The sequence below is a fragment of the Phyllostomus hastatus genome, unplaced genomic scaffold (genome assembly GCF_019186645.2).
Source record: "Phyllostomus hastatus isolate PE091 unplaced genomic scaffold, TTU_PhHast_1.1 phas_contig_196, whole genome shotgun sequence".
Taxonomy (NCBI): domain Eukaryota; kingdom Metazoa; phylum Chordata; class Mammalia; order Chiroptera; family Phyllostomidae; genus Phyllostomus; species Phyllostomus hastatus.
The window spans coordinates 1,897,389-1,923,550 of NW_025333709.1; the positions used below are offsets into that span (position 1 = coordinate 1,897,389).

The window sequence follows — 26,162 nt, forward strand, 5'->3', positions numbered from 1 at the left end:
CCTGGTGTGTGGCCACTTCTGTCAAAAACATATTCAATCACAGCCCCCACAGTGCGGCTTTGGAATCCCACCCGAGGGAAGGACACTTCGCTGGGAACTTTTCCCAGAGGAACCCCGAATGCTGCCGTCTCCGGGATTCCCCGGCGCCTGCGTTTGGTGTAGGTGACCTCCCTCTGTGATGGACGCTCTTGATTCCTGCTTTCGCTTTGCTCTCCCTTAATAAAGTGCTTAACTATTCACCTTTGACTTGGAGTTTTTATTGTCTGTGAATCCGAACCTCCAAATTAAGCGGCCACGATCGCGTACATGCCCCTTAACGACACACCATTCAACACCCCGTCTCGGCCAGGAACCGCAGACGTCACTGGGGCCAGTCGCCTTTGTGTCAGAAGGACCCCTCGCGGGAACTGCGCCTACACGGAAGATCAATTCTCACCGCTCAGGAGCGGGCACGCAGGGCCCTAGTGTGTCCACCGGTCTCTTCCTTCCGCTTTGCAACGGGAAGCCGGGCTGACACCCGGAATAAGAAGTCAGTCTGTTTGGAATAAGAGTCGCAACTGTGAAGAAAAATACTGTCATGGAATGAAAGGGAAGGTGTTTCAAAACAGAATAGCAGTAGAAAACTTCCAAGTGTCAGCTGAACCTCTCCATCCAGATGTCCCACCAACATCTGCAACTTGACGGTCTCTAAACTTGAACTTACCTTTCACTTCCCCATGACCGCACTGCCCGTCGTCCAGTCCCCTTAAATGGAAACCCGTTGCGCGCTCCTTCCTCTTTATATTGTAAATTGCCAGGTCCAGCTGATTCTGTCTTGATACATTTAATAGGATGTGCCGGTCTTCATTTGGATGCCCCCAAACAGAGACTGAGGCAAGGCTTTGGGCGCGTGCTGCAAATCCGGAGCCGACCCCGAACGCGGGAGTGAGGTGGGAAGCGTGAGAGAGGAGGAAAGTGACGCTGGGAAAGGATGGCTATCGAGGGGGTTACCGCTACGGACAGCAGGGCTCGGTTCCAGTGGGGACGCTCTCACGGCCTGGGGGGCGCCCCCCCATGGTTCTCTGACTTCACGAGCACTTGGGAGTGCTAATTTGAGAATGCCCAGCCTCGGGGGTTCTGATCTCGTAGCGCTGGAATCCGCAAATCAGACAAACGTCCCAGGGATTTTGGTGCAGGGGGCCCCCTTGGAAGAGCGCCCGGGAGCGTCCAGCCAAGGTTCTGCGCCCCAGCGGAACCGTGCAGCCTCCCCTGCGGGCAGAGCGCTCCGAACGCGTTCTGCGTCTCCTGGGCGACGAAGGCGGGCGGCGCGGCGCGATGACGTCAGGGTCGGACGGTGGCCGAGGGGCGGTGGGGCAGGGGCGGAGGTCCGCAGCTGCGCACGGTCGGCTCTCCCTAGCACGGCTATAAAGTCCCAAGGACGTTTATTGAGCGTCCGCTGTGTGCGCCGAGCGGTGCTGACCCGGAGAACAGAAGTAACTGGTGAGATCCGAAGGTCCAGCCCGTGTCCGCCCGGGGGCGAGGGGGCGAGGGGAAGACGGCACGTGCAAAGGCCCGGGGCACCGCAGGGGTCCTGCGCACACCCTGCCATCGAGGAACTGCGGGGTGCACAGGAGGCAAGGGCCGGCGACCCGAGGGTAAAGCCCGCGGGACTTCTTGAGGAACTCGGACATAGTCCCCGGAGGTCACGGGACAGCTGTTCCGTGGAGCGAGAAAGATCAGATCTGCGTTTTAGAGTTCTCTCTTCCACTGCGGAGAGGACAGTTGACTGCAGGCGACTGTGGGCACAATGATCGTATGGAAGCCGCAGTTTCGTGCTGGGACTGTTGCGTGGCACGGGGCCATAGGGGACTTATTGATCACTTAGGGTCATGGGATTTGGGGCGATGTGCCTGAGGACAGCTGTATAATCGGGGGCGGCTGGCCTCATTCCGACAGGTTGCCACACCACGGACACCTGCACTTGCCTGCGCGGATTGCGCAATAGTCGGAGGTTTTTGTGCAAGATTTAATGGGCGCAGAGGGGAAGGAGAAGTTCCGTAGGCGTTAAAGAGGGGAGCAGGGCTCTAGGACGTGAGGGAGAAAGGATTTCCAGAGTGACATCTGGGTTTACAGCTCCAACGCCCTTGGGCCACTGGCAGGGTGGACCCAGGCCTGCAGGGCAGGCTGGATCAGCTGGCCGAGGCGAGTTCTGAGGTTGAGGACCTCCAGGACACGAGAGTGGCGGGCGGAAGTGCCAAATGAGCGCGCGGTTCTGGGAGCCCTCGGCGCGCAGGGAGACCACAACTGGCCAGTTTACCTTGGCGCTGCCCTTGGCTTTCATCCGTGCGTGTCCCCGTCACCTTTGCTCTGAAATGAAAGCAAGGAGCTCTCCCCTCCCCCTCTGGTCTGGGGAAAATGAACGTTATTTCCAAATGTGGTCATTCTCTCTCGCCGTCCCTCTCGAGTTAGTTTTTCTCTTGTAACACAGGGCGCTTACCCAGGTGCTGCTGGACGGTGTGAACAGAATGACTGGAGCACCCGCTCAGGCTGTGTATTTTGCACAGGTTGACGTCAAACGATGGCACCCACCCGGAAAGGAAGCGAGGACGCTCTGTTCCCGGATTTCCCCAGGGGGCCCCTGCAGGCGTACCGCGCACGCGCGTCCTTCAGCTGGAAGGAGCTGGCGCTGTTCTGGGAAGGCGAGGACGTTCTGCGCTTTAAGGTGAGGCCGTGCTGCCCCACAGAGGGGTCTGGTAGTCGTCCCAGTTCGCTGGCAAAGATGGGGCTTTGCGCTCCTGGGCCTCAGGTCCGCCTCTGCAGGGTGCGGCTGTCCCTGGGCGTGGCGCAGGCCGGGCCCCTCTTTGCACCTCGGGATGGTGGAGCCTCAGGGAATTGTCCGGGCGCCCAGCCTGTCGGAGCTTCCTAAGCCTCAGCCGGGAAGGACTGTCATCTCAGTCCCAGTGTTTCTGGGTTGGACTGTGTGCGCCACGCAGCCTCGAGAAAACGGGGGTAAGTAAGAGCGTGGTGGTGAGATTCCACTGTTCTCCCGTTTCCTGCATTTCCAGAAAACCATCTTCTCGGCTTTGGAGAAAGACCCCCTCTTCGCCCATCCCAGGGGACACGATCTCTCCTTGGAGCAGTACCGCGAGCTGACCTTCCGGCGCTGCAAGCGGATCTTCGAGTACGACTTCCTCTCCCCCACGGAACTGCCGCAGAGCCCGCTCAAATTCCTGGCGCTGACGAACTCTCTGGGCATGTACGACTGGTCCCTGGCCACCAAGGTCGTCCTGCACTCATTTGTGAGTAGAGGTCAGGGGAGGAAAGTCCAGCCTGCCCTGGGTCAAGGCTGCCGCTGCCACAGGAACTCCTGCGCAGAAAATGCTCGCAGCCTGTGGGATTCAGACACTTGCCGCCATGGTTTTGGGGTTGTTCGTGTCTACTTGCTTTTAACGTTGTCTGGGGATTTGTGTGTTTGGGGAAATGCTTGTTTAAAGAGTTTTCTAATAACAACGCAGGAGCCCTGGTTGGTGTGACTCAGTGGACTGAGCATCCACTGTGAACCGAAAAGGTCTCAGGTTCGATTCCCAGTCAGGGCACATGCCTGGGTTGCTGGACAGGTCCCCAGTAGGGGACACACGAGGGGCAACCACACACTGATGTTTCTCTCCCTCTCTTTCTCCCTCCCTTCCCCTCTCTCTAAAAATAAATAAATGATATCTTTAAAAAGAATAATGTAGGAGACAAGCAGAGATTATAATATGTGGGTAGATCTTGGGGTTTTTAGTGAGAAGTCCAGTTTTTTCACCTATATATGCAAATCAGCACACACCGGTCCTTGAGAAAACACGGCGCTGCCGAAGCCAATGCCCTGTAAGGGGAGGAGCTTTGGGACTTTTTTGCTTTATCCCCCCACCCCCCAAAACACCCCTGGAAACAAAAAAACCTTTGGCAAAGCACGTGGTCTGCCCAGTTGCCTGACGGAAAGTGGGCCCCCGGCACCACCACCCCCTCCGCCCCTGTCCCGTGTTCCTCACAGAGCCTCGAGGTGGACCGGGCGGTTCTGTTGGATTTGCTTAAACTGCTTGGGAGGGGACCCAGGCCCCCCGCCCCGGCAGCCTCGCATGCCTGTGGCCAGCCCCTTGGGGCTGCACTCGGCTGTCTGGCCCAGTTTGGCGGTGCAGGGCAGCAAGGGGGCAGGGGTATTATTGGGCCGTCACTAGTGACGTCACAGCGCGGCAGCTCTGTTAACCTCCCCCCGTTTACTGGATGACGTCACATTTTTCAGTTCTTCGTGTCAACGCTTTACAGCTCCGGTTTGGAAAGACATTTCAGATACATCCCAAAGATCTTCAGGATGGAGGTGAGCTTCAGTGGGCGGCAGGCTGTGCGCCTGCAGGCTCTCTCCGTCCCCCTGGGGTCCCTGGGAAGGGCAGCTGCGGGTGGGGGGCCGGGGTCTCACCGTGTGGAACGGCGTCCGCACGCTGCTCCCACGTCGTTCACGCCACGCACGACAGGGGGCTGCCGAGCCCCGTGCTGACCGAATGCGGCTTCTCCTTATCAAGGCAAAAGCTCCTGTTTCCCTCTGCTGCCCAGGAGCTGCTCTGGCCCCGGGCCACCTAGCGGGGCGGCGGGCAGCGTGGCGCCCTGCACAGCTCGTGGGATGCTGCGAGCCCGCTAGTCGCTTAGATAGGAAACGGGGGTTTGGGGCTTCTGCCGTGGTTCAAGGGCGCTCGGACCTCAAGGGCGAGGCGGGGGCGGGGCCCTTCCAGGTCCGCGGGAAGGAGCCTCTGCTGCCCGACTCCGTGTTCGCTTCCTCGCTAGATCTTCGGGTGCCTGGCCCTCACGGAACTCAGCCACGGGAGTAACACCAAGGCCATCCGCACGACCGCTCACTACGACCCCGCCACCGAGGTAGGCGCCCCCGTCCCCGTACTGCCTGGGCTCCGAGCCCAGGAACCACGTGCGGTCGCGAGTGAAACGGTCATCAGACCCGAGACCCGTCTGCACACATGTGAGCTTGCACAGTGCACGGGAGATCCGTGGTGCCAACAGGGGCGAGGCTGCTCCTGCCCCGCCCGGAAACTGCGAGGACTGGCGGTCAGCGAGGGGTCCCGCGGGCGGGAGGCGGAATGGCACTAGCAAAGGTGGTGGAGGTGGTCTCACGGAGAACGTACACGACCGGGGGCTCGGCCCCCTCTCCCCCCGAGATGTTGCGTATATTGCTACCTTGTGGGACACACTGGGCACCGTTTCCACAGGAAGGCTCCTGTTCCAGCCCCTCGGCCCAGGGACCTGCTCCGTGTGCGGCCGGGCGGCGGTGCTTTCCGGAGGGCGAACCTTCCGCCGGTCCCTGCCCTCAGCGGAAGGGTCCGAGCCGGGAGCGCGCCAGAGGAACAGGAGGCTTCTGCGTGTGTGTGTGTGCGCGCGCGCGCGCTGACCGTCGCTCTCTCCCCGCGCAGGAGTTCGTCCTCCATTCCCCCGACTTTGAAGCCGCCAAGTTCTGGGTCGGCAACATGGGCAAGACTTCAACCCACGCGGTGGTGTTCGCGCAGCTGTACATGCCGGGGGGCCAGTGCCACGGCCTGTACCCCTTTATTGTGCAGGTGGGCTGCCAGCCCCCGGGACGGTGTCTGGAAACACAGCCATCCCCCTGGGGGGCCGGCGCTTGGGTGTCTAGTGAGTAGACAAGGATGCAGCTCAACACCCCACAGCGCCTGGGGCAGCCCCGCCCTCCCGGGAAAGGGCGGTCCCCCCAGGTACTGGGTGCCACTGCTGGGCAGCCTGGGCCTGGGGTCCTTGGGCACAGGGAGGACTCTCCATCCTCGAGGCTTCGTGGGCATCATCTCAGACACTCAGCACAGGTCTGGACCGCCCAGCCAGGTCCAGGGCTACTCCTGGGGCTCTGACGTGGAGTCTGGCTGGGGGGCAACGAAGGAGCCCGCTCCTGGGTCGCAAACAGGAAGGTTACTGCCCAAGGGGACGGCACTTGGGGCCGATGGCCCTCGGGGTTTGAACAAACCCGTCTGCAGCGCCGTGTGCTGTGCTCTGTGCAGATCCGGGACCCGAAGACCCTCCTCCCCATGCCCGGGGTGATGGTGGGCGACATGGGGAGGAAGATCGGGCAGAACGGCCTGGACAACGGGTAAGTGCCCCCCACCGCGGTCTCTCTCGGTCCTCGGGCTGTGGGCTCAGCTTCGTCCTGGGCCCAAGGCCACTCAGCCCCTCACACCTGTGACCTCACGGGGGTGCCCGGCACTGCCCCTACGCCTCCCCATGCTCCTGTGGGTCTGGAGACACGTGGCGGGGACACAGCCCTCCCCTCCGCACCCGAGAGCCATGGCACGAAGGGCCGTGTCCTGCATCCCCACCCGACGCCGGGAGGCCTGGAAGACCCGAGTGTGAACACATGAGTTTGTCCTCACGCCCAGGCAGGCAGCTGCAGCCTGGCGGGGCCTCAGCCCAGGGCCTGCCTCACCCCCCGCCCCTGCCCCCCCACCATGAGGTCCCCGTCAGCGACCTCCTGGAGCTGCAGCATCCAGCAGGCGCACACATGGATGGCGGGGGCGGGGCGGTGTCGGCTCCGGGGTCGGGGAGGGTGAGAGGCCCGGCAGGTGACACACATGCAGGGGGTCCTGTCCTGGGGGCCTTGACACCTTCCTGAGCTGATGTGGGTGCCCAGGATGAACTCGGGGAGCAGAAGAATCTGAGCCCACATCCTGGGCCCCCTTCAAGCTCCTCCTTAGCCTGTCTCCTCCTCGGTGACGTGGGCATGACAACAGTCCCCGCGCCACACCCTTGGCGGTCCTGCCTGCACGTGGCAACATTCCTGGCCGTCCGCTGCAGGCCCGCTTTCTCCACGGGTGCGGGCCCGCTTTCTCCACGGGTGCGTGCCCACGGCGCACTGTCTCCCAGGAAGCCTGGCTGAGGGCCTGCCCCTCTGTTCCTGGGAGCTGGTTTGTAACTGGGGTGCAGGGAGCAAAGCCGGGGCGTCCCTCGGCCAAGGGTCTCGCCTGTGCGTGTTGAGAGTGCTCACTCACCTGCTGCTTGGTGGCCGGGAGAGGGGAGGGGAAACCTGCCGTCGGCAGCTCGGCCTCACTGGTCATCCCAACCATGGTTTGTATTTTGAGTATAAAGCAGGAGGCAGGCCAGCTCCGGAGAGAGAAGCCGGACCGGGTGGTCCCCACGGGTGCCGGGCACATGGAGGAACCTCCTTTCCCCTGTCCTTCCCCTGGGGTAGGGGTGCTGGGCACAGGGGGTGCGTCTCAGGTCTCTGCTTGGGCCCCCCAGGCTGTGCCAAGAGGGCCAGGAGCCCTTGACTTCACGGAGTCGGTGTGAGAAAGGAACAGTGGAAGCTGCCGCCCACGAGAACAGGCGCAGAGGCTCCTGACCCGGGCTCACTCAGCATCCACGCCGCTCCGGCCGGCTCGTGCAAAGAACCTGTTGGTTAACAGTGGAGCCTGGTCGGCCGGGGGCTGCCTTAGACCACCGCTTTGTGGGGGGGCCTGGCACGGTCAGGCCGGTGGCCCTGCACCCTCAGCTGTCAGCCAGGTGGTGGCGCAGCTCGGTGTGACCGAGGAGATGGCTCTGGTCGTGGGCCGGAGGCGTCGGGGGACCTGCAGGAGGTGGGGGTGGCCACGCCGCCTCGTCCTGGACTTGGAAAAGCAGCGTCCTTCTCTGGCGCCGTGCCTTCCAGCGTGGGGCTCAGAAAACTCGTGTGCCAGGACCCCCATTTTTGGGGGGGTCTGCATGTACAAGCGAGGCCTGGGCAGTGGTGGCTGCAGGCTGTGCTGGCAGTGCTGTCCCCCGCAGCTGCGCAGGAAGCGTCTCCGTTCACTGGGAAACCCCGCTCTTGGTCCCGCCAACGGGCACGTATTTTAGAGGCCGAAGACCATCTCTTAGGAGGCGGGGCCCCACACCTGAGACTGGCCCCGGCAGGGGCCACACAGAGACCCCCCCCCCGGGGGGCTTTGAGGGCAGGTCCACCAAACCACAGTGACACCTTGCCCGTGGAGCCGCTCCGTGGCAGGCTGGTGAGACTATGGGAGTGGCCAGGCCAGGTCCCCAGCCTTTGAAGGTTCAGTGACTGGTCTGGGTCCCCAGCATACTCCCCTCCCTCCTCCTTCCCTGCACCACCTGCCCAGCAGAGGGCGCTCCGGCTGCGAGGACAGGAAACCCTGCGGGGCGGGGGGGGGGGGGGGGACGGCCGTGGCTGCCCACCCTCCCCCTCTGCTCAGCCCTCGGCGTTAGAGTTGAGTGGGGTTCTCCCTCTCTCTTTTGTCTGAGGTCAGTTATCCTGAAAACACGTTAGCTTTTGTCATTTCACAACTTCCGAGGGTGTGGGCTGACTAGAAATCAGAGGCAGACACGAGTTTTGTGGACACACTTAGGCCAATGGCTCTAAAAGCGAAAGAAAGACGCTCAAGTGAGACTCTGGCCCGTGAACCTGCAGCTGCCGGACACTGGAGCCCGGGGCTCCGAGGGGAGGCGGGGCCTCAGCCTGGGGATGCCCCCTGGAAAGTGGCTGGAGGGGCATCCCCGAGGGGCTGCATGTGCTTGCTCCCTGGAGGGAGGCGTGTCATCGCCTGGGAGCGGGGCGGCCACCTGGAGCTCCGGACACACACACACACACACACACACACACACGAGTCCCCGTGCCCCCGGGGACACTGGGCTGGGGCCCCTGGGCCCGCCCCTGCTGACTGCCTCAGGGAGAGTTCGTCCAGTGTGCAAACGGGAAGGTGTGAAACTGCCTCCCGAACACTCATACAAGCACTTTTGCACGTATAACACTTAGGCCCATTCAGCCTCAGGAGCTCGCTCAGTGGCCCTGGGACCGGGCCGCACACGCCGGCGCCCTAGCCCGCCTGGAGCAGCACCGCTGTTCTGCCTCGGACGGGGCCCCGCCACGCACTCCCCGCCGGCTGTTTAAACCTGCTGTTGCGGACAAAAAAGTGTGCTGGAATCTCCCGTCCCCCGGTGTTCTCTCTCCGGTCTCCTGTGTCCTGGGGGACTCTGTCACCTTGCCTGCTGTCCTTCACTGCCTTTGACTGGGTGTCAGGGAGCCAGGCCAGGCACCATCTGACCCGAGGCCCCGCGCATCCCCGCAGGTTCGCCATGTTCCACAAAGTTAGGGTCCCTCGTCAGAACCTCCTGAACCGGACCGGGGACGTCACCCCCGAGGGCGCCTACGTCACCCACTTTAAGGTAAGGTGTCTCCAGGTGGGGAAGCCCCCCCCCTCCCCGAGCCCGCAGACCGGCCGCCGGAGCCAGGCTGGCTGGTGGCAGGCCTCTCGAGGTCGGGGTTCCGCTGCCAGCGCCGGGGCAGTGGGCGTGCGGGTCAGCCATGCTCCCGGGGTCCCCAGCCTGGTCCCCAGCGTGCCCACAGACGCTTGCTGACAGCTGCCTGCCAGCCCTCGGGGTTAGTTAGGGAGCCTCCCCACCACAGTGCTGCACCCCACGGAGTCCCCCCAAAGGTGAAAGGTTGCTTGGTCCACAGATGAGGGTGACAGAGCAGTCCAGTGCCCCCGCTGAGTGCACGGAGTGGCAGACACAGCGGTGTGACCTCGGGCCCTCTCCAGACACGGGGCAGAGAGTGCATCACCAGCGCCCACCCCCCCAAGACCCCACCCAGGCTGCAGGCCTCGAGCCGGGCGTGGACGCGGCGGGGTGCACGCCTAGAGATGAGGAGATGGCCATGTGACAGGGCGTCTGAGAAGCAGAGACAGCCATCTGGAGACAGACCCAGACACTCCTGGAGGTGGCCGCGGTGGTCACGGTGGAGGTCTGATCCACGCTCCTCACTGCTTTCCCCGCAGGACGACAGGCAGCGCTTCGGGGCGTCACTGGGCACCCTGTCCACCGGCCGGGTCTGCATCGTGGGCATGTCCGTCACTAACCTGAAGCTGGCCGTGTGCATAGCCCTTCGCTTCTCGGCCACCCGGCGGCAGTTCGGACCCACCGACGGGGAGGAGATCCCCGTCCTGGAGTACCAGCTGCAGGTGGGGGGGGCCTCCCAGCGGGATTCCATTTTCTTCCCGACGCAACGCAGGCCCGCTTCCCCCCAGGCAGCTGCAGTCTGGCCCCCGGGAGGGAGCGAACCTGCTCAGTGTTCTCCGGGACCCTCGTTCTCCCGTTTCCCCCTTTCCCCATTCCCCTTCTAAGCTCACGGAGCACCAGGCATCCCCAGGCAGCACCCCCAGGCAGCCGGTTTTCCTGGGTCCCGGGTGGACTGGTTCTCACCGCGCCGGTCTTCACCTGGGGGAAGCGGCGGCGAGAGCCGGGCGTGCGGGCTGCCCGCAGCGTGCCTTTGAGTGGGGGTGGCGGGGGTGGGAGAGGGACTGGCGGAGTGTCAGGGACGCCCCGGGACGACCTCGCACGCTAAGTGGGGCAGTGGGTGGTGACGTCGGATCGCACCCGACCCGGGGCCGCACCCTGCGCCCTCTCCCAGTGCCTAGACCCACATGAAGCGGGTGGGCACTGGGGCACCCCCACCCCCACCCCGCGAGCCCGGCGGGGTATTCATGCGGGCGCCCTGTGCACTTCAGCAATGGCGCCTGCTGCCGTACCTGGCGGCCACCTACGCCCTGGACCACTTCTCCAAGTTGCTTTTCCTGGACCTCGTACAGCTGCAGCAAGGCCTCCTGGCGGACGACCGCAGCGCCAGGCAGGTGAGGGCGCCCCCTTGGTCTCCGCGTGTTTGTGCCGATTTAAACCAAACGGGGCGGAGGCTCCCGCGCGTGCTGTTCGCGTGTCCGCCCCTGGAGCGACGTCTGCGTGCGCGGCGCGTGCGCACATCTCCGTTCCTCCAGGGGGCGCCGGCGCCGCTCCGGCTGGGCGGAGTGCAGCGGCCGTTGTCCTCGGAGAGCACGACGGTTTTGCAGCCCTGTGACAGGCCACGCAGCAGATTTCAGGGCTCTGGCCCTCCCGTAAACAGCCCTGCCGGGTCCGAATCCAGCTGCCAGGCCTGGCGCTGGCAGCCCGGGGCCCGGGCCAGACACGGGTGTGCTCGCCCACCCAGGTCGGCCTCCCCAATTCTGGTGCAGACGGTACGAAGTGACTTTCCGTGGCCACCCCACTGCCTCCCGGGCAGGTGTAAACAGTGAACCGCAAACAGCGCGTGCGCAGACGGATGAGGAATGCCGCGGGTGGGGGTCTGTGCGCCACCCTGAAAGACCTTGCGGGGCTGCCCTCCCTAAAACTGCGGTGTCCGGGCCGTGATGGTGCCGGGTGGCCAGCAGGGGGCGCGGCTGGGCCCAGCCCGGGTCTGCAAGGGCACCCCCTCCCCTCCCTCGGAAGGCAGGGGTTAAGCGTGTTTTTCCCTCAGCATGAGTCACCGCCGCTCCTGCCAGCTGACACAGGAACTGTTAATAACGTTATAAAGTGTGATCACGCTTTATCCCTTCTGAAACTGGTTTAACCCGGCTCCGCGGGACCTCGGCGTTGCCTGTGTCTGAGGCGGAAAACACTCACTGAGCAGGCCCATGTGCCTCTGTCTGTCCGAAGTGTTTTTATTATCACACGCCCCGTAGAAGCAGAGGGTCTTCATGGGACGTGGAAGGCCCAGGGCCCCCGGCGGGGGCGCCCCGGCAGAGCGGACAGAGGGCCACCGCTTGGGCTGCATCAGGCCCGGCCCCCTCCCCCTCCTCCGGCGAGCAGGGTCTCGGCGTGGCGTCGACCCCAGCTCTCACCAAGCCCCCGCAGGTGGCTTCTGCCATCCGCCTTCTCCCCCGGGGACCCGTCTGCGGGGCAGAGCGTGGACCCTGCACCCTGGGGTCTGCGGAGCGGCCTGCATGGGCCACAGCGGGCCCGTTCTTAGTCGGACCCTGCCTTCTCCTGGAGCGGTCGGGTGGGCGGGGTGAGACTGCAGGGCACGGATGCCTTGGTCGCGGTGGAGGACCTGACCTCTCCCGCTGTGCCTGGGGGTCTCCTTCCACCCTTCTCCTTGGACTTCCCCTCCCCAGGCAGAGCTCGGACGCGAAATCCATGCCTTGGCGTCGGCCGGGAAGCCCCTGGCCTCATGGACCGCCCAGCGGGGGATTCAGGAATGCCGGGAGGCCTGCGGGGGACACGGCTACCTGGCCGGTAGGTTTTGGAGGCGTGTGTGACGGTTTCCTGTCCTGACCCTGCCACTTGACCCCAGACCAAGGGTCAGCAAACTAGGGTCAGTGGTTACACCAGCTGCCCCCGGTTTGCATGGACAAAGTTTCACTGGGACGCAGCCACGCCTGCTTGCTCGCGCATTTCCTGTGCCGTGTTCACACTGCGTCTTGGGGCTCAGTAGTCTCGGCCCGGCCCTTTCCACAACACGTCTGCCGCCCCCTGCTGGCCAGGCCCCCCTTCCCATGCCTGGTGCTCCTGGAAAGGTGGGGGTCGGTCGGGACAGTGCGAGGCATCGAGGGTCCCGGGGAGCCACTGAAAGCCAGGGCGGAAAGAGCACAGCTCTTCACTTGGGTTGTAACTTCCTGGTTAATGACTTGGCGGTGAACTGGCACCAAGCTTTGTTTTGATACATTAGTAGGAAAAAGAGCTCCAGTTTTAGAGGCATTGGCTGTGTTTGGGCAGCTGGCCCTGCCGCCTGCTGGCCGCGTGGCGGCGGGCAGGCCCCTGGTCCCCGCCGAGCCTCGGTGTTCTTGTCTGTGCAGTGGGGGTGTGACCGCGGCCCACACGGGGCCCTGGTGGTGAGGAAGGGAGTGGATGCGCGGGGAGCTCCGGGCGCAGTGCTGGGCACGTGGGGCGTGCTCCGTCACCTCTGTCTGCTAGTGTTGTTTGGGTTACTGTGGTCGTGATCGTTACTCTTCGCAGCTTCACTCCTAGGCTTCCTGGGTCCCGACCTTCAGTAGTTGATAGGTAAAACGTCAGTTCCTCTCAGAAGGCCCTGTGCACGCGCCAAACCCCAGAGCTGGCGGAACCCTCCCCGCCAGTGTGTGCCTCCAGGAGCATGGCAGGCCCTTGCCGAGTTCGAGCGTCTCGGCGGTGGCCTGTGGACAGTCGAGTCCTTCCAGGGAGGGTCCGTCCCGGCCACTTCTCGAGCAGGGTGGCCGGCGGGGCGGCCCGCGGCTCCCCCACGCTCCTCCCTTCCCGTCACCTGCTGACGTGTGGGTGACCACTGCCCCGAGCTGTGTCCCCCACCGAGGGCTGTCTGCTGTCTGTTCGCTGCTGGAGCTCCGGAGACGCTAGCAATGGTACGCATTGAGGAGGCGGCGTCCCGCCGCCCTGCAGACGGCAGGACCCCGCCCAGTGTCCTCACTCGTACAGTGTGCGACCTCGGGCCCACCCTGAGCAGCCCCCCCCCCGGCAGGGAGGAGCACCGGGCCCTTCCCTGGGCTCCGTGTCGGCTGCATGTTGTCTCTCCAGTGTTGCTCCCCCGCGCCTCCCGCTCGGCGGTCTAACTCTGGCAGGGCGCGGGGTCCGGGAAACCCGCCAGGGCGTTGCAGCGTGTGAGCCTGAGGTGCGCCAGTGCCCCTCCCCTGCCGGCCCCTCCCTCCCAGCCTCCTGCCGAGAGCACCCCCACCGGGGGTGGGGGGGGAGGTCCGGAAGGCCCACCTTATAAAATGCACACAGGAACTGCGTTACTCAGCTGGCAAGAGACGGCAAGAGGAAAGTGAGAGTTTTCTCCAGATGGTTGGCCTCTCCCGTGTGGAAGGAAGGGCTGGTTCAGTGACAGGAGGAGGCGGCCGGCTCCCCTGAGCGCCCGTCCCCGACGCCCACACGGCAGGCGGGCTCTGCCCGGGGACCTCGCCGGGACGGGGTGCACCTCTGAGCACTCCCTGCTGACCAGCTGCGCGGCGTGTGTCCCAGGGACACACCTGCCACCACGTCCCTGCCGCCACCCTCCCTGGGGGGGGGTCCCGGAAGAGCCTCGTGGTGAGGGTCCCCCGCTCGGCAGGAAGGCAGGTGGGAGGCAGAGCAGGGCGGGAAGCGCTCCATCTCCCACCGAGCCGGGCCCGGGGCTGACGTTGGCAGGTAGTGACGGTCGTTCTCACCTGCGCGCCCGAAGTGACGGGACCATGCGGCTTCGTTGCAGTGAACCGTCTGGGTGATCTCAGAGACGACAACGACCCAAACTGCACGTACGAAGGGGACAACAATGTGCTGCTGCAGCAGACCAGCAACTACCTGCTCGGCCTGCTGGGACGCGGGGGCCCAGGTGAGAGCCGCATGCTGGGCCTGCTGGGACGCGGGGGCCCAGGTGAGACTCCACGGGACTCTCGGCAGCCCCTGAGCTCACACGGGACGTCAGTTCTCGGGCCCCCAGGGTTAGCCCATCTCCCAAGACGGACACTGCTTGTGGGCGGGGCGGTGCTACTACACGGTGACCGACCGCCCGACTTCTGCAGTCACTGCTGCGGGAGCGGGAGCGGGAGAGCCAGGGTCCACTCCCCCGCACACGCTCAGAGCTCGGACTCCCCTGGCTCTCCCCGGAGTGACTGGCGTGCTCCTAGATGGTGCTCGCTTCGAGAGCCCGCTGAAGAGCGTGGACTTTCTGGAAGCCTATCCCGCCATCCTCTGCCAGAAGTTCGAGGTCGCCAGCCTGCAGGACTGCCTGGACTCCGCAGGTAACCGTGGCCCCTCTGCATTCATCTGGCGTCTCCCTGGCTCGGGGGCAGCCACACACAAGCACGTCGAGGGCCCGGTCAGAGAAGCAGGCGGTCTGCGAGGCCACGGCCCCGTGTGGGCTGGGCCGGCCGGGACAGGCTCCTGAGGAGGTGGCCTTGCGGCCAAGGTCGTGGTGGGAAGAATGGGCAAGCAGCGGGGAACCCAAGGAACAGGCGTCCTTCCGGGGGTGGGGGCGGCCGTCTGGTGAGCGTTGCTGCTGTCCGCGGCGGCGATGACTCGGGTTAAAGCGCCGCGGCAGAGAGAAGGCAGCAGGCCGGGCGCGAGAGCCGGAACATTCTGCTGCCCGACACCACCACCCGTCGTAAACCAGACATGACCAGGGCCACTCATGCCTGACCCCGCCGCCCTGCACACACGGGCCGGCTCCGCGGACCGGTCTCAGGAGGGGCGCCAGGCGGCGTCATCCGTTTTTCCTCTGCGCGCCCTAATTTTTGCGAGATCCAACAAAGTGAAAACATTTTCTGGAAGGGAAAAAAATGCAGCTAAAGTTGACTTGGCGAGAGTGGCCTGCCTTCTCCTTGGAGCTCGGAGAAGGGAGCGCAGCAGCAGCCAGCATTCCCCCGCCCCCCGCCCCCCCCACCCCGGTCCCCAGGGCACTGGGTCATCCAGCCCCACGTCCCCGGGCTGGCCCTCGCCTCAGCTGGATCTTAGGAACAATTGCATAAGAGGTTTACAACCCTGGAGTTGGAAGGACCGGAGCCTCGGACGGACCGTTCCAATGCTGAGCAAAGCCTGTGTGGTGGGGGGGGCCGGAGATTTCCCTGCAGGGCGTGAACCCGTTCTCTGGAGGGGGAGGGGCTCTGTCCAGGTCCCGATTTGTGCGCATGCATGTGCGCAGACGAGGGGCTGGCCCTGCGGCCCCAGGGGGTCAGAGAGTGCATTAGGACAGCAGGACCACAGGGTGGCACCTGGCGTGTGGGCCCGGACGAGGAAGCAGGTGGCACCCAGGACCTGCGTGTCCACCAAGGAGCTAGGGCCAGGTGTCCCGGCCGTGCTGTTGGAGGCGCCCCGGGTCGGGGCCCCGCTTTAGGAGGTGGGCTCAGGGCAAGCGTGACTCGGGAGGTCCGCCAGGAAACTGCAGCTCGGGGAGCAGGTGGAGATGGCTGGGGCCAGGGGCCAGAGTGGACGGCGTGGCTAGGAGTGGCCCATGAGTGGCAGCCCCTGGTGGTGATGCTGGGAATTGTGGTGTTGCACAATGAGTTGAGTGCCCTGTGGGCACCTTCAGAGGCCCCCGGGCCAGGGCTGGGTGGGAGCCGCAGGCCCCGGGGCGAGTGGAGCAGGGTGGGGTGGGGTGGGGAGTATGCGTGGGAGGAAGAAGCCACCCGTGGGCGGCGCCGGCGTGGCGAGGGGCAGTTGAGGGGTGCAGAGCGGACATGGGGGGCCCCTGAGGCGGCCATTTGCAACCAGCGCTGGGAAGGTCCCGAGCCGCCAGGACCCCCGGGCAAGAACCTCGCTGCGGGCTGGGCCGGCCCCCCGCCTGGTTCTTCAGCGGCGGCTCCTCACGCCCAAAGACCCGCAGGGTTCTCGTGCCGGCCGAGCTCGCGGGGCCCTCCCTTCCGCGGGGACACGTTGAAACCACGCGGCGTGCTGGACGTGCTCCTGGAAACCAGCGGCTGAAAGGAGAGTTTTAGGAAAAAAGTCTCGTCCCGACAGCCCGGGTCTGGGCTGGCCTGACATTCGCGGCACGAAGCAAACTCCAAACGGGGCGCTGACCTCAGGCACCGGGGCACGCCCGGCATGACCACAGCCGGGTGCTGCGGCGTCCCCTCGGGCCTGGTTATGGCGCTGGTGCGGTGGCTTCTGGCATTGGTGGTGGCGAAGCCCTTGGCTTGGCTGCTGGGTCAGTAAGCCGTGGAGATGGGGCCGTGGCTGGTGGCAGTCCCCGCCGCGGGGACAGCTCAGAGCGGCAGAGTCTCCGAGACCCTGGAGCAGGTGTGTGTCCCTGAGGCGCTGTCGTGCAGCACAGGTGTCTGGCGTCCACCGTGCAGGCCGCACTGGAGGCTCCGGAGTGTGCGCTGGGCCCCGGGTGTGCGTGTCCTGGGCGGCCGGGACCCAGCCCCACGGGCTGGGTGGGGAAACCGGGTCCACAGTCGAGGTGGGAGCCGGCTGCACCCCTCGGGTCACGTGCTGGGGCCGTCCTTGTCTCTTCTGGTGGCTCCTGGTATCCTTGGGCTGGGGCCGCATCCACCTGGTCCCTCCTCCGTCGTCCCCTGGCCACCTCCGTGTGCCTGTGTTTCCCGTCACCTGTGGAAGGGCTCTCTCCCGGGGTCCAGGGCCCACCCCAGTCCGGGGGGACCTCCTCTCGAGAGTCTCCCCTCAATTGCAAAGACTCAGAGCCCCGTGGCCCATCAGAGCCCCCCACCCCTGCCTGCCCTGCAGTGCCTGGGCCTCCCTGTTCGGGTCCCCATCGGAAGGGGCAGTGGCAGTGTGGGCGGGCAGGTGGTCCGAGGGCCCCCAGGTCCTGGAATGTGCCTGGTCTGTGGGCGGCGCCGTGAGGATCGTCCGGCCTGGCTGAGACGGGACAGGGAGCAGGACCCGCGGGGGATCCCGCCCCCACCCCGCCCGTCTCCCCTCTTGCCAGCTCTCCCCATCCCCGTCCCTCCCCCGGGCCTTCCTCCAGCCCGTCCTTGCCGGTCTGCACCCCGCTGTGCTGCGTCCCCGTTTGCTCCCCCAAGGGCTGGTTTGGGGAACCCCTGTGGGGTGACGCCCCTGCCGGAAAGGTCTCCCAATGTCCGTGCCAGTCCCCGGGGAGGCTGAGAGGACTCGGCCCGTGGGCACCAGCCAGAGCGCAGCCGTCCCAAGGGAGGTGGTCACGCAGACGTGGTGTCATGACCCCGCGGCCTCTGGTCACCAGAACAGTGTGGGATGGGGGGCGGCCTCTTGGCAGAGCCAGGAGACATCCTCACCGGCACCTGGCCTGGCCCAGCCCCCACTCAGTGGGGCCCTGGTGCAGCCCTGCCCCATGCCTGCCTCAGTTTCCCTGTCTGTAAAGTGGACCCATTTCACACATGCATCTACACACACAAGGTGCTCGCAGTGCCATCCGTCCCAGAACGTGCCCCGGTACTCGGTGCCCATGGGCACCCTGTCGCTGCTCCGGTCCTCAGCACCCATGGGCGCTCTGCCATCACGGTCTCCTCTGCTCCCATCTGCAGCCCCCCTGGCGGCGTACAAGTGGCTGGTGTGTTACCTGCTCCGAGAGAGCCACGAGAAACTGAACCAGGAAAGGAAGTCCGGGATCAGCGACTTTGAAGCGAGGAACAACTCCCAGGTGTGTCTTCTTTCTAAAATTCCTGTATATGTTGTTTGTCCCTAATTCCTGCCCCGCTGGGTTCCCACAGAGGTGGCCCCAGCCTTCCCTGCCCTGTGACCTCGGGCCCCTGCCTGACCCCTGTGCCTTGGCCGGTGGTGGGGACGGCCCCGCCCCCGCTGGGTGTGGAAGAGGTTACGGGCACCGTGTTCAAAGTGCCCGGCGGGGCCCCGCCCATCAGCCCGAGCTGGGGTTCCTGCAGGTAGGCCCTCGGCTGCAGGGACCTTAGACACCTGGAGCGGTGGGGGTGCCAGCCTGGGTCCCACCCCGCTTGGCCTGTGATGCCAGGGTCCGGTCCTCTGTGACCTGTGCGCCCCACGTGTCTGCAGTGGTGGTGCCCCCCTTTCTCCTTGGTGTCACGTAGTGAGGCTCTGCTGTCTCCTCCTGGCCCCTCCTCCCTCTCAGTGAGGGGCAGCCTTGCCCTGGGGCGGCCGCAGAGCTGGTGACATCTGTAGGGACCTGCTGGGCACACCTGTCTTGGGTGGGGGGAGTACGTGGGTCCTGTGGGCTCATCACTTCCCTTCCTGAGGCTGGAGGCCTTTGCGGGTGGGGGCTCACGAGTGGGGGGAGCTGGCACTGGGACTCTTGTGGAGGTTGGGGACCTGGCAGGGGGCGGGCATCCCCCCACTTTAGACTTGGGTGGGGCCCTTGCTATGGGTGCATGCCCCCTCCAAACACCAGTTCCGAGGGGGCCGCTGTGGAGTGACGGTGTGGCTGGCACATCTGGGAGTCCCCAGCAGCCGCTCACTGGCGGGGCGGTGGCCCCTTCGTGTGCCCCCAGGTCTACTGCTGCCGCTCCCTGGCCCTGGCATTCCTGGAGCTCACCGTGCTGCGCAGGTTCCACGAGCACACGCACCAGCCCGACGTGCCACCCTCGCTGCGGGCCCCACTCCAGCGGCTCAGCGCCCTCTATGGCCTGTGGTCCCTGGGCCAGCACATGGCCCTGCTCTACCGAGGTGAGGCCCCTGCCGTGGGCACCTGCCACTCCCGCCCGGCCCCAGAGCCTCGCTGTCCCCAGCGTGGCGTCACTCGTCCTGTGCTGGGGGCTGTGGCGGACGAGGGCCTGGGTGCCACAGCGGGAGGGCAGGTGGGCAGAGCAGCATCAGGATGGCGCCCACGGGGCTCTGACTGGAGCCTGGATAGTGGGAGAGGCGCCGCAGGAATGAATACCTGGGGGCCAGGAGGGCTTCCTAGAGGAGGTGATGCCTGGGGAGCTGGTAGGAATGGGGTAGGCCTGAGTTCCCCAGCTCTTTCCCGCTATCGCCCCCGTGCAGAGCCATTTCAGACATTTCCCCCTCACTGCCCCGGCACGTTAATGCCGCCCGCAGTCCCCGCACCGGTTCTAGCCCTGCATGCACCTGGGCCCTGTGAACTGGGGGCTTTGCCCCTCCCCCTCGCCAAAAGCCCATGCTGTGGCCCTCAGCCGCTGCGGCCCTGCTGAGGCTGTGAGGGGGCGGGGCAGAGCGCCCTGCTCTGCGAGAAACGCCGACTGGAGTGCCCGCACCCAGGCTTCTTACCGCAGAAGTCAGACCAGAGTCGCTCCTGCAGCACCTGTCCGCTGGCTGCTCCCGACGCATGGCCCCTCCCACCCCCAGCCCCTCGCTCCCCTCGTACCCATCCCGATGCCCGACACCACCCACGCCTCCTCAGGCAGGAGCCCAGCCCGCCGGCCTCCCCTGGGCCCCTCTGCCTGGGGCCCACCGGACCACCCGCCTCCTGCGGCCCCAGCTCCCACCTGTGGCCGCCGCCTCATCGCTCAGCAGAGCCTTTTGTTCCCGCTGCGGGGTCGCCACGGGGTCGCAGCTCAGCTGGGCTCGGGCAGCTGATGTGAGGAGCGGCTTTGGGGTGACTGGTACTCGTGGGAGGGTTTGGACTTGGGGGGCAGAGCTTGGGGTGACAGACACTGTGCTTGCAGGCGGCTACTGTTCCGGGGAGCGAGACAGCAAGCTGATGGAGAGCGCCATCCTGGAGCTGTGTGCGCAGGTGGGCTGCCCTCCCCGCGCAGTGACGTCAGCGCTGCCCCCCGCGCATGCGCTGTCAGCACAGCCGACGAGGCCCACGGGGACGCTCCGGGGCCAGAGACCTCAGGACTAGGGCAGCCCTGGGGATGCCCCGGAGTCGCCCCAGCGTCTGCGCCCGTCCGGCTCCAGTGCCGTTTGCCCCCCCGCCCCGGCATTCCAAGTCGCTCCGCCCCCAGCGTAGCCTCATTCCACGGGTCTTCACTTTTAACTTACTTTTCTCACCTTCGGCACCCAGAGAACCCCAGCGGCCCTGACCCCCCCCCAGCAGCGTCCTGGTGGCGCTCTGTGCGGCAGCACGTTCCACAGGGACGGGCGTGCTCTGGGCCGCGCGGGCTGCCGGCCGCCACCGACCGGGGGCCCTGGCAGCGGCCGCCTGGCCAGGAGGCCGAGGGGTGTGATCTTCTTTCACTTTAATGAGGTTAAAGCGGGCGCGCTGCCTGTGCTGTGGCCGCCGCGCGGGCTGCGCAGCCGGCGGAGCCGAGTCCTCGCCACGCCAGTCCGGGTGGGGCCCTGCGGCTCAGGGCCCCCGTCAGCACTCTCGGGGGCGGCGAGCTCGGGGACCCCTTGGCCGGTGTAAGCACCAGCGCCACCTCCCCGCTCTTGGTCGGGGGGCCGCTTGAGCAGCCCCCTCGCCTTCCCCTGGTCTTGCCAGTGACAGCGGCGGCTTCCCCTGGGGTTCCGAGTCACACGGCGGCTGCCCTGGCTGAGGCCAGCGTGCGGTCGCCGGTACAGCGACACAGCCCGCCCCCCGGCCAGTCCAGGTTCATCCCGGCGGCTGACTGGTATGTGCCCTGCCCTGTTCGTTGTGGATTTTGTTGCTCTGTGCTGACCGCCTGCTTTCACTAAAGTCACCCCTGTGCCAGCGTTCCGCTCGGCCTGGCCATGGCACGTCACGAGTATCGTAAGAAAAAAAAACTGATTTTGCGTTTCAAGAAAACGCTCGGGAGTCTGCATAGGTTCTGCACTGAAGACTCACTTGCGCAGCGGTCGGGTGGGGGAGGGTAACGCGCAGCCGCGGGCGGGAGCATGGGCTCCGTGACTCTCTGGGCTCGCTGTCCTGCGCGCCAACGCCCCCGCGGGTGAGTCAGCGCCAGGCCCGGGCCAGCTGACACACCGCTGCAGGGCGTCGCTGCACCTGCAGCCCCCACCTTGCGGACAAAAGCAAAGCGTTGGGAGTGTTGAATGGGTGGCGACGTGGTGAAACCACCCAGAGGTGCGCGGAGGGCCCTGGAGCCAGGCCGGCGAGGGGACACTGCCCTGGGCATCCGGCCGCGGGCCAGGGCCCCCGTCGCCAGCGGGTCGAGCGGCGAGCCCCAGGGCTCGGCAGCTCTGCGGCGACCGCGGAGATGCGGGGCGTTGCTCAGCGTGTGGGCTTCGTTCTCTGACAGCTGAAGGACGACGCGGTGGCCCTGGTGGACGCGCTCGCCCCTCCCGACTTCATCCTGGACTCCCCAATCGGCAGGGCCGACGGCGAGGTACGGGCTCCCCCCGCCCCGCCTTCCCACCGTTGCCCAGCAGGGCTGCCTGGGGCTAGTTGGTTATCACCAAGCCTGTGGGGTGGCCTACAGGGAAGTCACCCCCCTTAGGGCAGCAGTGGAGGGGGCGGCAGGAGATTTCGGGGCGGCCTCCGCCCCCAGAGCCTTCCTCTGAGAAGTGGGGGTGACACAGCTGTGGTGCAGACCCCGGGCCCATGGCCCGCCACTCCCCGCACTCCCGCCCACGGCCCTTCCCGGCCTGGTCTTCCGGCCGCCTCACTGAGCTGGCGCCTGCCCCCTTGTCCGCCGGGGCGCCACTCGCCCTGCGAGCCTGCACTCCCCGGTGGCCCCCATGTGGCTCCTCGACCCCTCCTCTCGCCCACCCCCCAGAGTGGTTTCTTCCTAAGCAGACGGCGTCAGGCCAGTCCCGAGACCAAGCGCTCCGCCAGCGTCCCCTGGGCCTGAAATTGCCCCAGCCCGTGCAACAGCTCTCCCGGGTCACAGTGCGCCTCTGCCCGCCGGCCTCCAGGCCCCGCCCCCGCTGCCGCCTGCAACACCTCCGTTCGCTCCGTTTTCGGTTCCAGGCAAAGGCCGCCTCTCCGAGGGGATCTTCTCTGGCCTCTGGGGATGTTCCCCAGGCTCGTGCCCCCTTTGCTCTGCCGTGGGACCCTCGAGGTGCTTGTTGCTGAGCCCGCATGTCCTTACTGACTTTCTCTGCCACGTGGAATGGAGATGCCAGTGCCGGCAGGTTCGCTTGGCACCTCCCGTCAGCACTGCCTGCAGGGGTCGTCCCCGTGTCCCAGTGGGGACATACCTGAGGCCTCGCAGCTGCCCGTGGTGGGGCAGGATCAACCGCCTCCACCCCGACCCGCAAGGCCACGCCCTCTCTACTGAGACACCTGCCGCCAGCCCAGGCACTGCGTGGGGGTGACCGAGGGGCAGGCATCCTCTACCCGCCCCCAGGGGCCCTGAGACGTCCTTGAACGGTCACTTCATGCAGCGGTGACGGATGCACCCGGGGCGGGTGTCCTGAGCTCCACACGCCCCAGGCCACACTCGGGGAGTGCTGTCTGCCGCGTGGGGAGGACGAGAGAGTCCCCATCAATTTGGTGCACGTTCTGCGCCAGTGTTGCCGCGGGGCGAGCCCAGCCAGCGAGGGCAGAGCCGAGGTCTGGGTGGAGGTCTGTCGGGAGAGGAGGCCGGAGAACACCCCCTGGTCCCCGGGTGTGGCCAGCCCTGCGGAGGAGGGGGCTGTGCTCAGCCCCAGGGAGAGGGGATGGCCTCGGGCCAGGGGGCTTGGCCGGCCACCAGGACCAGGTCGGAAGAGGCGGCAGTGACCTGTCCGGAAGGGCCTGGGAATGGTGTCTTCCGAGAGGCCCTGAGCCCACGGCGGTGTCTGCCCAGGAGGAGGGGTCGGAGCAGCTGAGCGCTGGGGCCTGCGGCTGCCGAGCAGGGGCAGGTGGGCGGTGGAGGACCCTCCCCACAGTGGGGGCCGCGCCCTACAGCACAGTCTGTACCGCGTGCCCCCTTCCCGTTTCAAGGACAGATGGTTTAACCAGGTGCTGCTGTGTGAGCTCATTTAAAACGAGCAAACCAGCTGTGGGGGGTGGTTGGGGCCCTTGGTAACTGAAACACAGCGCCCCGCAGTGGAAACCGTGGCTCCGGGCTCCGGCACGAGGGAGAAGCCGGAGCGGGGGCCTTTCTAGGAGCCGAGAATGGCAGCGGGCTGGGGCGGACCTCCTTAAGCGTGCTCAGCAGGTGCGGGGAGACTGGGTCCTTCAAAGTAAAATGGGTCGGCACCAGCCAGACACTGAGCAGACCCCTTCCCTGTCCCTTGGACGGTGGGGGCGCGTCTGCCCGTCGGGCCCGCGGTCCGGGCGCTGGCTGCGGCGGGAGCCAGGAGGACTCAGCCGCCAGCCTCCTGGGACTCACGACCGGGCTGAGCTGATGGTGGCTCTGTGGGGCCTGGGGCCTGAGGCCAGGCCAGGCGGGGGGTCATTGGGCCCCGGGGACCACCCAGCAAGGCTGCACCTCTGCTTTGCCTGCCGTGGGTGCCAGGGGACGGACTTCGCACCCCCCGAACCCTGTCACGGCCATGCACAACTAGGACTCAGCATCTCCTCCAAAAGGGACCATGTGGGGTGTTTTCCTGCTGAACCCATTACGGTATTTTATCCTTGCATTTTCCCTGTTGTCTGCTGGGGAAAAAAGGAAGGTTTCTGTAGGTTGAATGTCAGTCATAAAATTTTCATAAAAAGGGACAGGAGAGGATTCCCCACATTGTAACAAAAGCCTGTAGGGGACCTGCCTGTGTGCCCTCGGCTGGCCGTCGGGATGCCCACTTGTTACCGGGGTGCGTGTGCTCCTCTCCCGCAGCTCTGTAGGAACCTCTGGGCCGCCATCCTGCAGGGGAGCAGAGTGCTGGAGCGGCCCTCGTGGTGGCCGGAGTTCACCCGCAAGCCCGTCCTGGGGAGTCTGAAGGCCCAGCTGTAGCCACCCCGCCCACGTTCTGCGCAGTCTGCCGCGAAGCCGATGAGGACGGGGACCTCAGATTCCGGTGCCACGGATCCTCGCACCGCCAGCTTTCTTATCGGGAGCGCGCCTCTGCGCGCGTCACCTCACCAGCTGGTGGCCGGGCCTCCTTCGTCTCACCGGGACGCGCAGCCCCGGGGTTCAGGGTGCCCTGCCGTGCGCACAGAACACCCATGCGATGGCACCTTCTGGAGGGAGCATCCGCGGTCGACAACCAGAACCTGGCACTTTCTGCTTCCACGCACGGACGTGGGACCTGACTCGGGGCTTCTGGCCGGCAGCCGCCTGGCAGCCGCCGGGTGCTGAGCAAGCTCAGCCCCGCCAGCGCCGGTGCCGCGGTTGGTTCTTCACCCGTGCGACCTCCCCACGAATCATCTCTCCCGTAGGGCGCTGCGGACCGTCTGAATGGCATCGTTGCAGAAATTTAAGGAAAAGAAATCACGTTTATTACTTTCTTGGATGGGACTGGAAGTTTCCATCAAGGAAATATTTCCAAATAAAAAAAATTTATGGTTTGAACATCCTGTCTGTTTAACGGCCTGGCCCCCAGGGTGTGGGTGTGTTGCGTGAGTGGACTTGTGCCCCTGGTTGGTCGGTCTGGGCTTGCTCCGCCCCCTCCCCCCCCCCGCGCATGCGCCGAGCCGTCCCTCCTCGCGCCCTTGCCCTTGGCCCCGCCCAGGTCTGCTGGGGGTTGTCTGACCAGCCAGGCCAGACTGAGGCTGTGGTGAGCGCCTGCCCTGCCTTCCTGTTTTCAAGGTCAGGGTGGCAGGCCGGTGGCGGGTTGTCACTCTCTGCTGGTCTGGTTTCCCTTTGGCGCGGGGGTGGGGGGTGTTCCTCGGCCTCGTACCCGCCCAGGGGCGCAGAGCGTTATCCCCAGCAGCCCCAGTGTCCCCTGACCTCTGTCGCCCGCAGGCGGGTGTGCCGCAGGTGCCCTCGGGGTGCGGAGCAAGTCTGGACACGTTCTTATTTTTCAAAATAGCCAGGAGAGCCTGCGAGCAGCGGAGGGGTGTGGACGAGACCCGGTTTCCAGCCCCGGGAATTGCGCACGACTTCCGGAGCCTCCGTTTTCATGCTTTGGGAAGGGGCGCGTGTGCCCCGCCCCTGAGCTGCCGGGAGCCTCCGAGGGGCCCCTTTTAATGAGCACGTGGTTCATGCTAGAACTCTCCCTCCAGCTGGCTGGGCTCTCCGGCACCCGAGTGAGGGGGGCGGTACTGCCGTCTGTCTCTCGCGTGAGAAACCGGACCCTCAAAGGCCAAGTGCCTGCCGGGGGCCAGCGGCCAGGAGGCAGCCGCCCGCCTTCAGCCCACTCTCAGCCTGCCCTCGGCCCCTGCACACCTGAGAGCCCGCACACGGCACGTGGCGGCTGCCGCCGCCGTCAGTGCTAACTAGGGAGCAGTCCGCCCGCATTCAGTGCGGGCCTGGCTGGGCGGTTTCCTTGGTTTTAAGTAAACTTTCCTGTTGTTAGGGATGTTTTGTGCATTATGGCCCGCCGGCCGCTCTCAGGGAGATGGGAACAGCAGGCGGAATTACTGCCCTCGGCGGTTCAGACGGGCGGGGTCTGCACACACACCCACACGGCATCGGAGAGCCTGCTGACGCCACGGGGGGCTCGCTCCTTGGGGTCCCCAAGGCCCAGCCACCCTGCCTGAGCCCCAGCCCAAGGCAGCGGGTGGGCCTGCCGCCTGGGGTCACACTGATTTCTTGCAGGTGTCCCTTTAGGGTGGGGAATGCCACGGCCCGGCCACTTTCCCTGGACCCCAAGGCCCTTCTCAGCGTGATGGCCTGGCCGGCGCGGCCCCTGCCCCCCACCCCGGAGCCTGGTGTCAGGGGTCCCTCGTTTATTGAGGGACGAGCCTCGCCTGAGCACCCCTAGGTGGCTGTGTCGGCCTTTCCTTGCCCACTTTGGCTCCTCGTCTGGCCTGGACTCACCTGGCCGGCCAACGGGCAAGGACGCCGTCCAGGGCCAGGAGTCCGCTGCATGCGGGACGGTGAGCGCCTTCGGCTGCTCGTGTCGGGCCCACCGGGGTTCTGAGCCCGGGGGCGCTTTGGGCTGTGTGGCCACGGCCATCACTGCCGTGTGAGCCCACAGCCTGGCCGCCGGCGTGCCCACGGGCGGGGCGTCTCGCGGGCAAGGACGTGTCGGGTCACGGAAACGAGTCAGCCCGGACCCCGTCACCGTCTGTGCCCGTGCGCTTCGAGGGGCTGAGGTCCTCGCCCCGCCGAGGGTCT

The 26,162-nt window shown here is 65.9% G+C and overlaps 1 protein-coding gene and 1 long non-coding RNA gene across 3 annotated transcripts; one reads left to right on the plus strand and one right to left on the minus strand.

Moving 5' to 3' along the window:
* Nucleotides 1-241: 241 nt before the first annotated feature.
* On the minus strand, nucleotides 242-1,276 carry LOC123815663. Its single transcript, XR_006785152.1, has 2 exons — nucleotides 704-1,276; nucleotides 242-557 (listed from the first exon to the last, which is right to left on the minus strand). It is a non-coding gene; the product is annotated as an uncharacterized LOC123815663 (long non-coding RNA).
* Nucleotides 1,277-1,328: 52 nt separating this feature from the next.
* ACOX3 (acyl-CoA oxidase 3, pristanoyl) lies at nucleotides 1,329-24,452 on the plus strand. Of its 2 annotated transcripts, none has more exons than XM_045834056.1 (18): nucleotides 1,329-1,479; nucleotides 2,544-2,701; nucleotides 3,045-3,278; nucleotides 4,265-4,339; nucleotides 4,801-4,890; nucleotides 5,439-5,582; nucleotides 6,033-6,121; nucleotides 9,087-9,183; nucleotides 9,795-9,977; nucleotides 10,524-10,646; nucleotides 11,940-12,060; nucleotides 14,003-14,125; nucleotides 14,421-14,534; nucleotides 17,751-17,866; nucleotides 18,687-18,861; nucleotides 19,821-19,888; nucleotides 21,315-21,401; nucleotides 23,778-24,452. In XM_045834056.1, the coding sequence occupies exons 2-18, from the start codon at nucleotides 2,558-2,560 to the stop codon at nucleotides 23,892-23,894; spliced, it is 2,100 nt and encodes a 699-aa protein (XP_045690012.1). In that variant the 5' UTR covers nucleotides 1,329-1,479; nucleotides 2,544-2,557; the 3' UTR covers nucleotides 23,895-24,452. The 2 variants fall into 2 exon arrangements, with proteins under 2 accessions (XP_045690012.1, XP_045690013.1); XM_045834057.1 differs by lacking the exon at nucleotides 23,778-24,452 and adding an exon at nucleotides 21,986-23,770.
* Nucleotides 24,453-26,162: the final 1,710 nt, after the last annotated feature.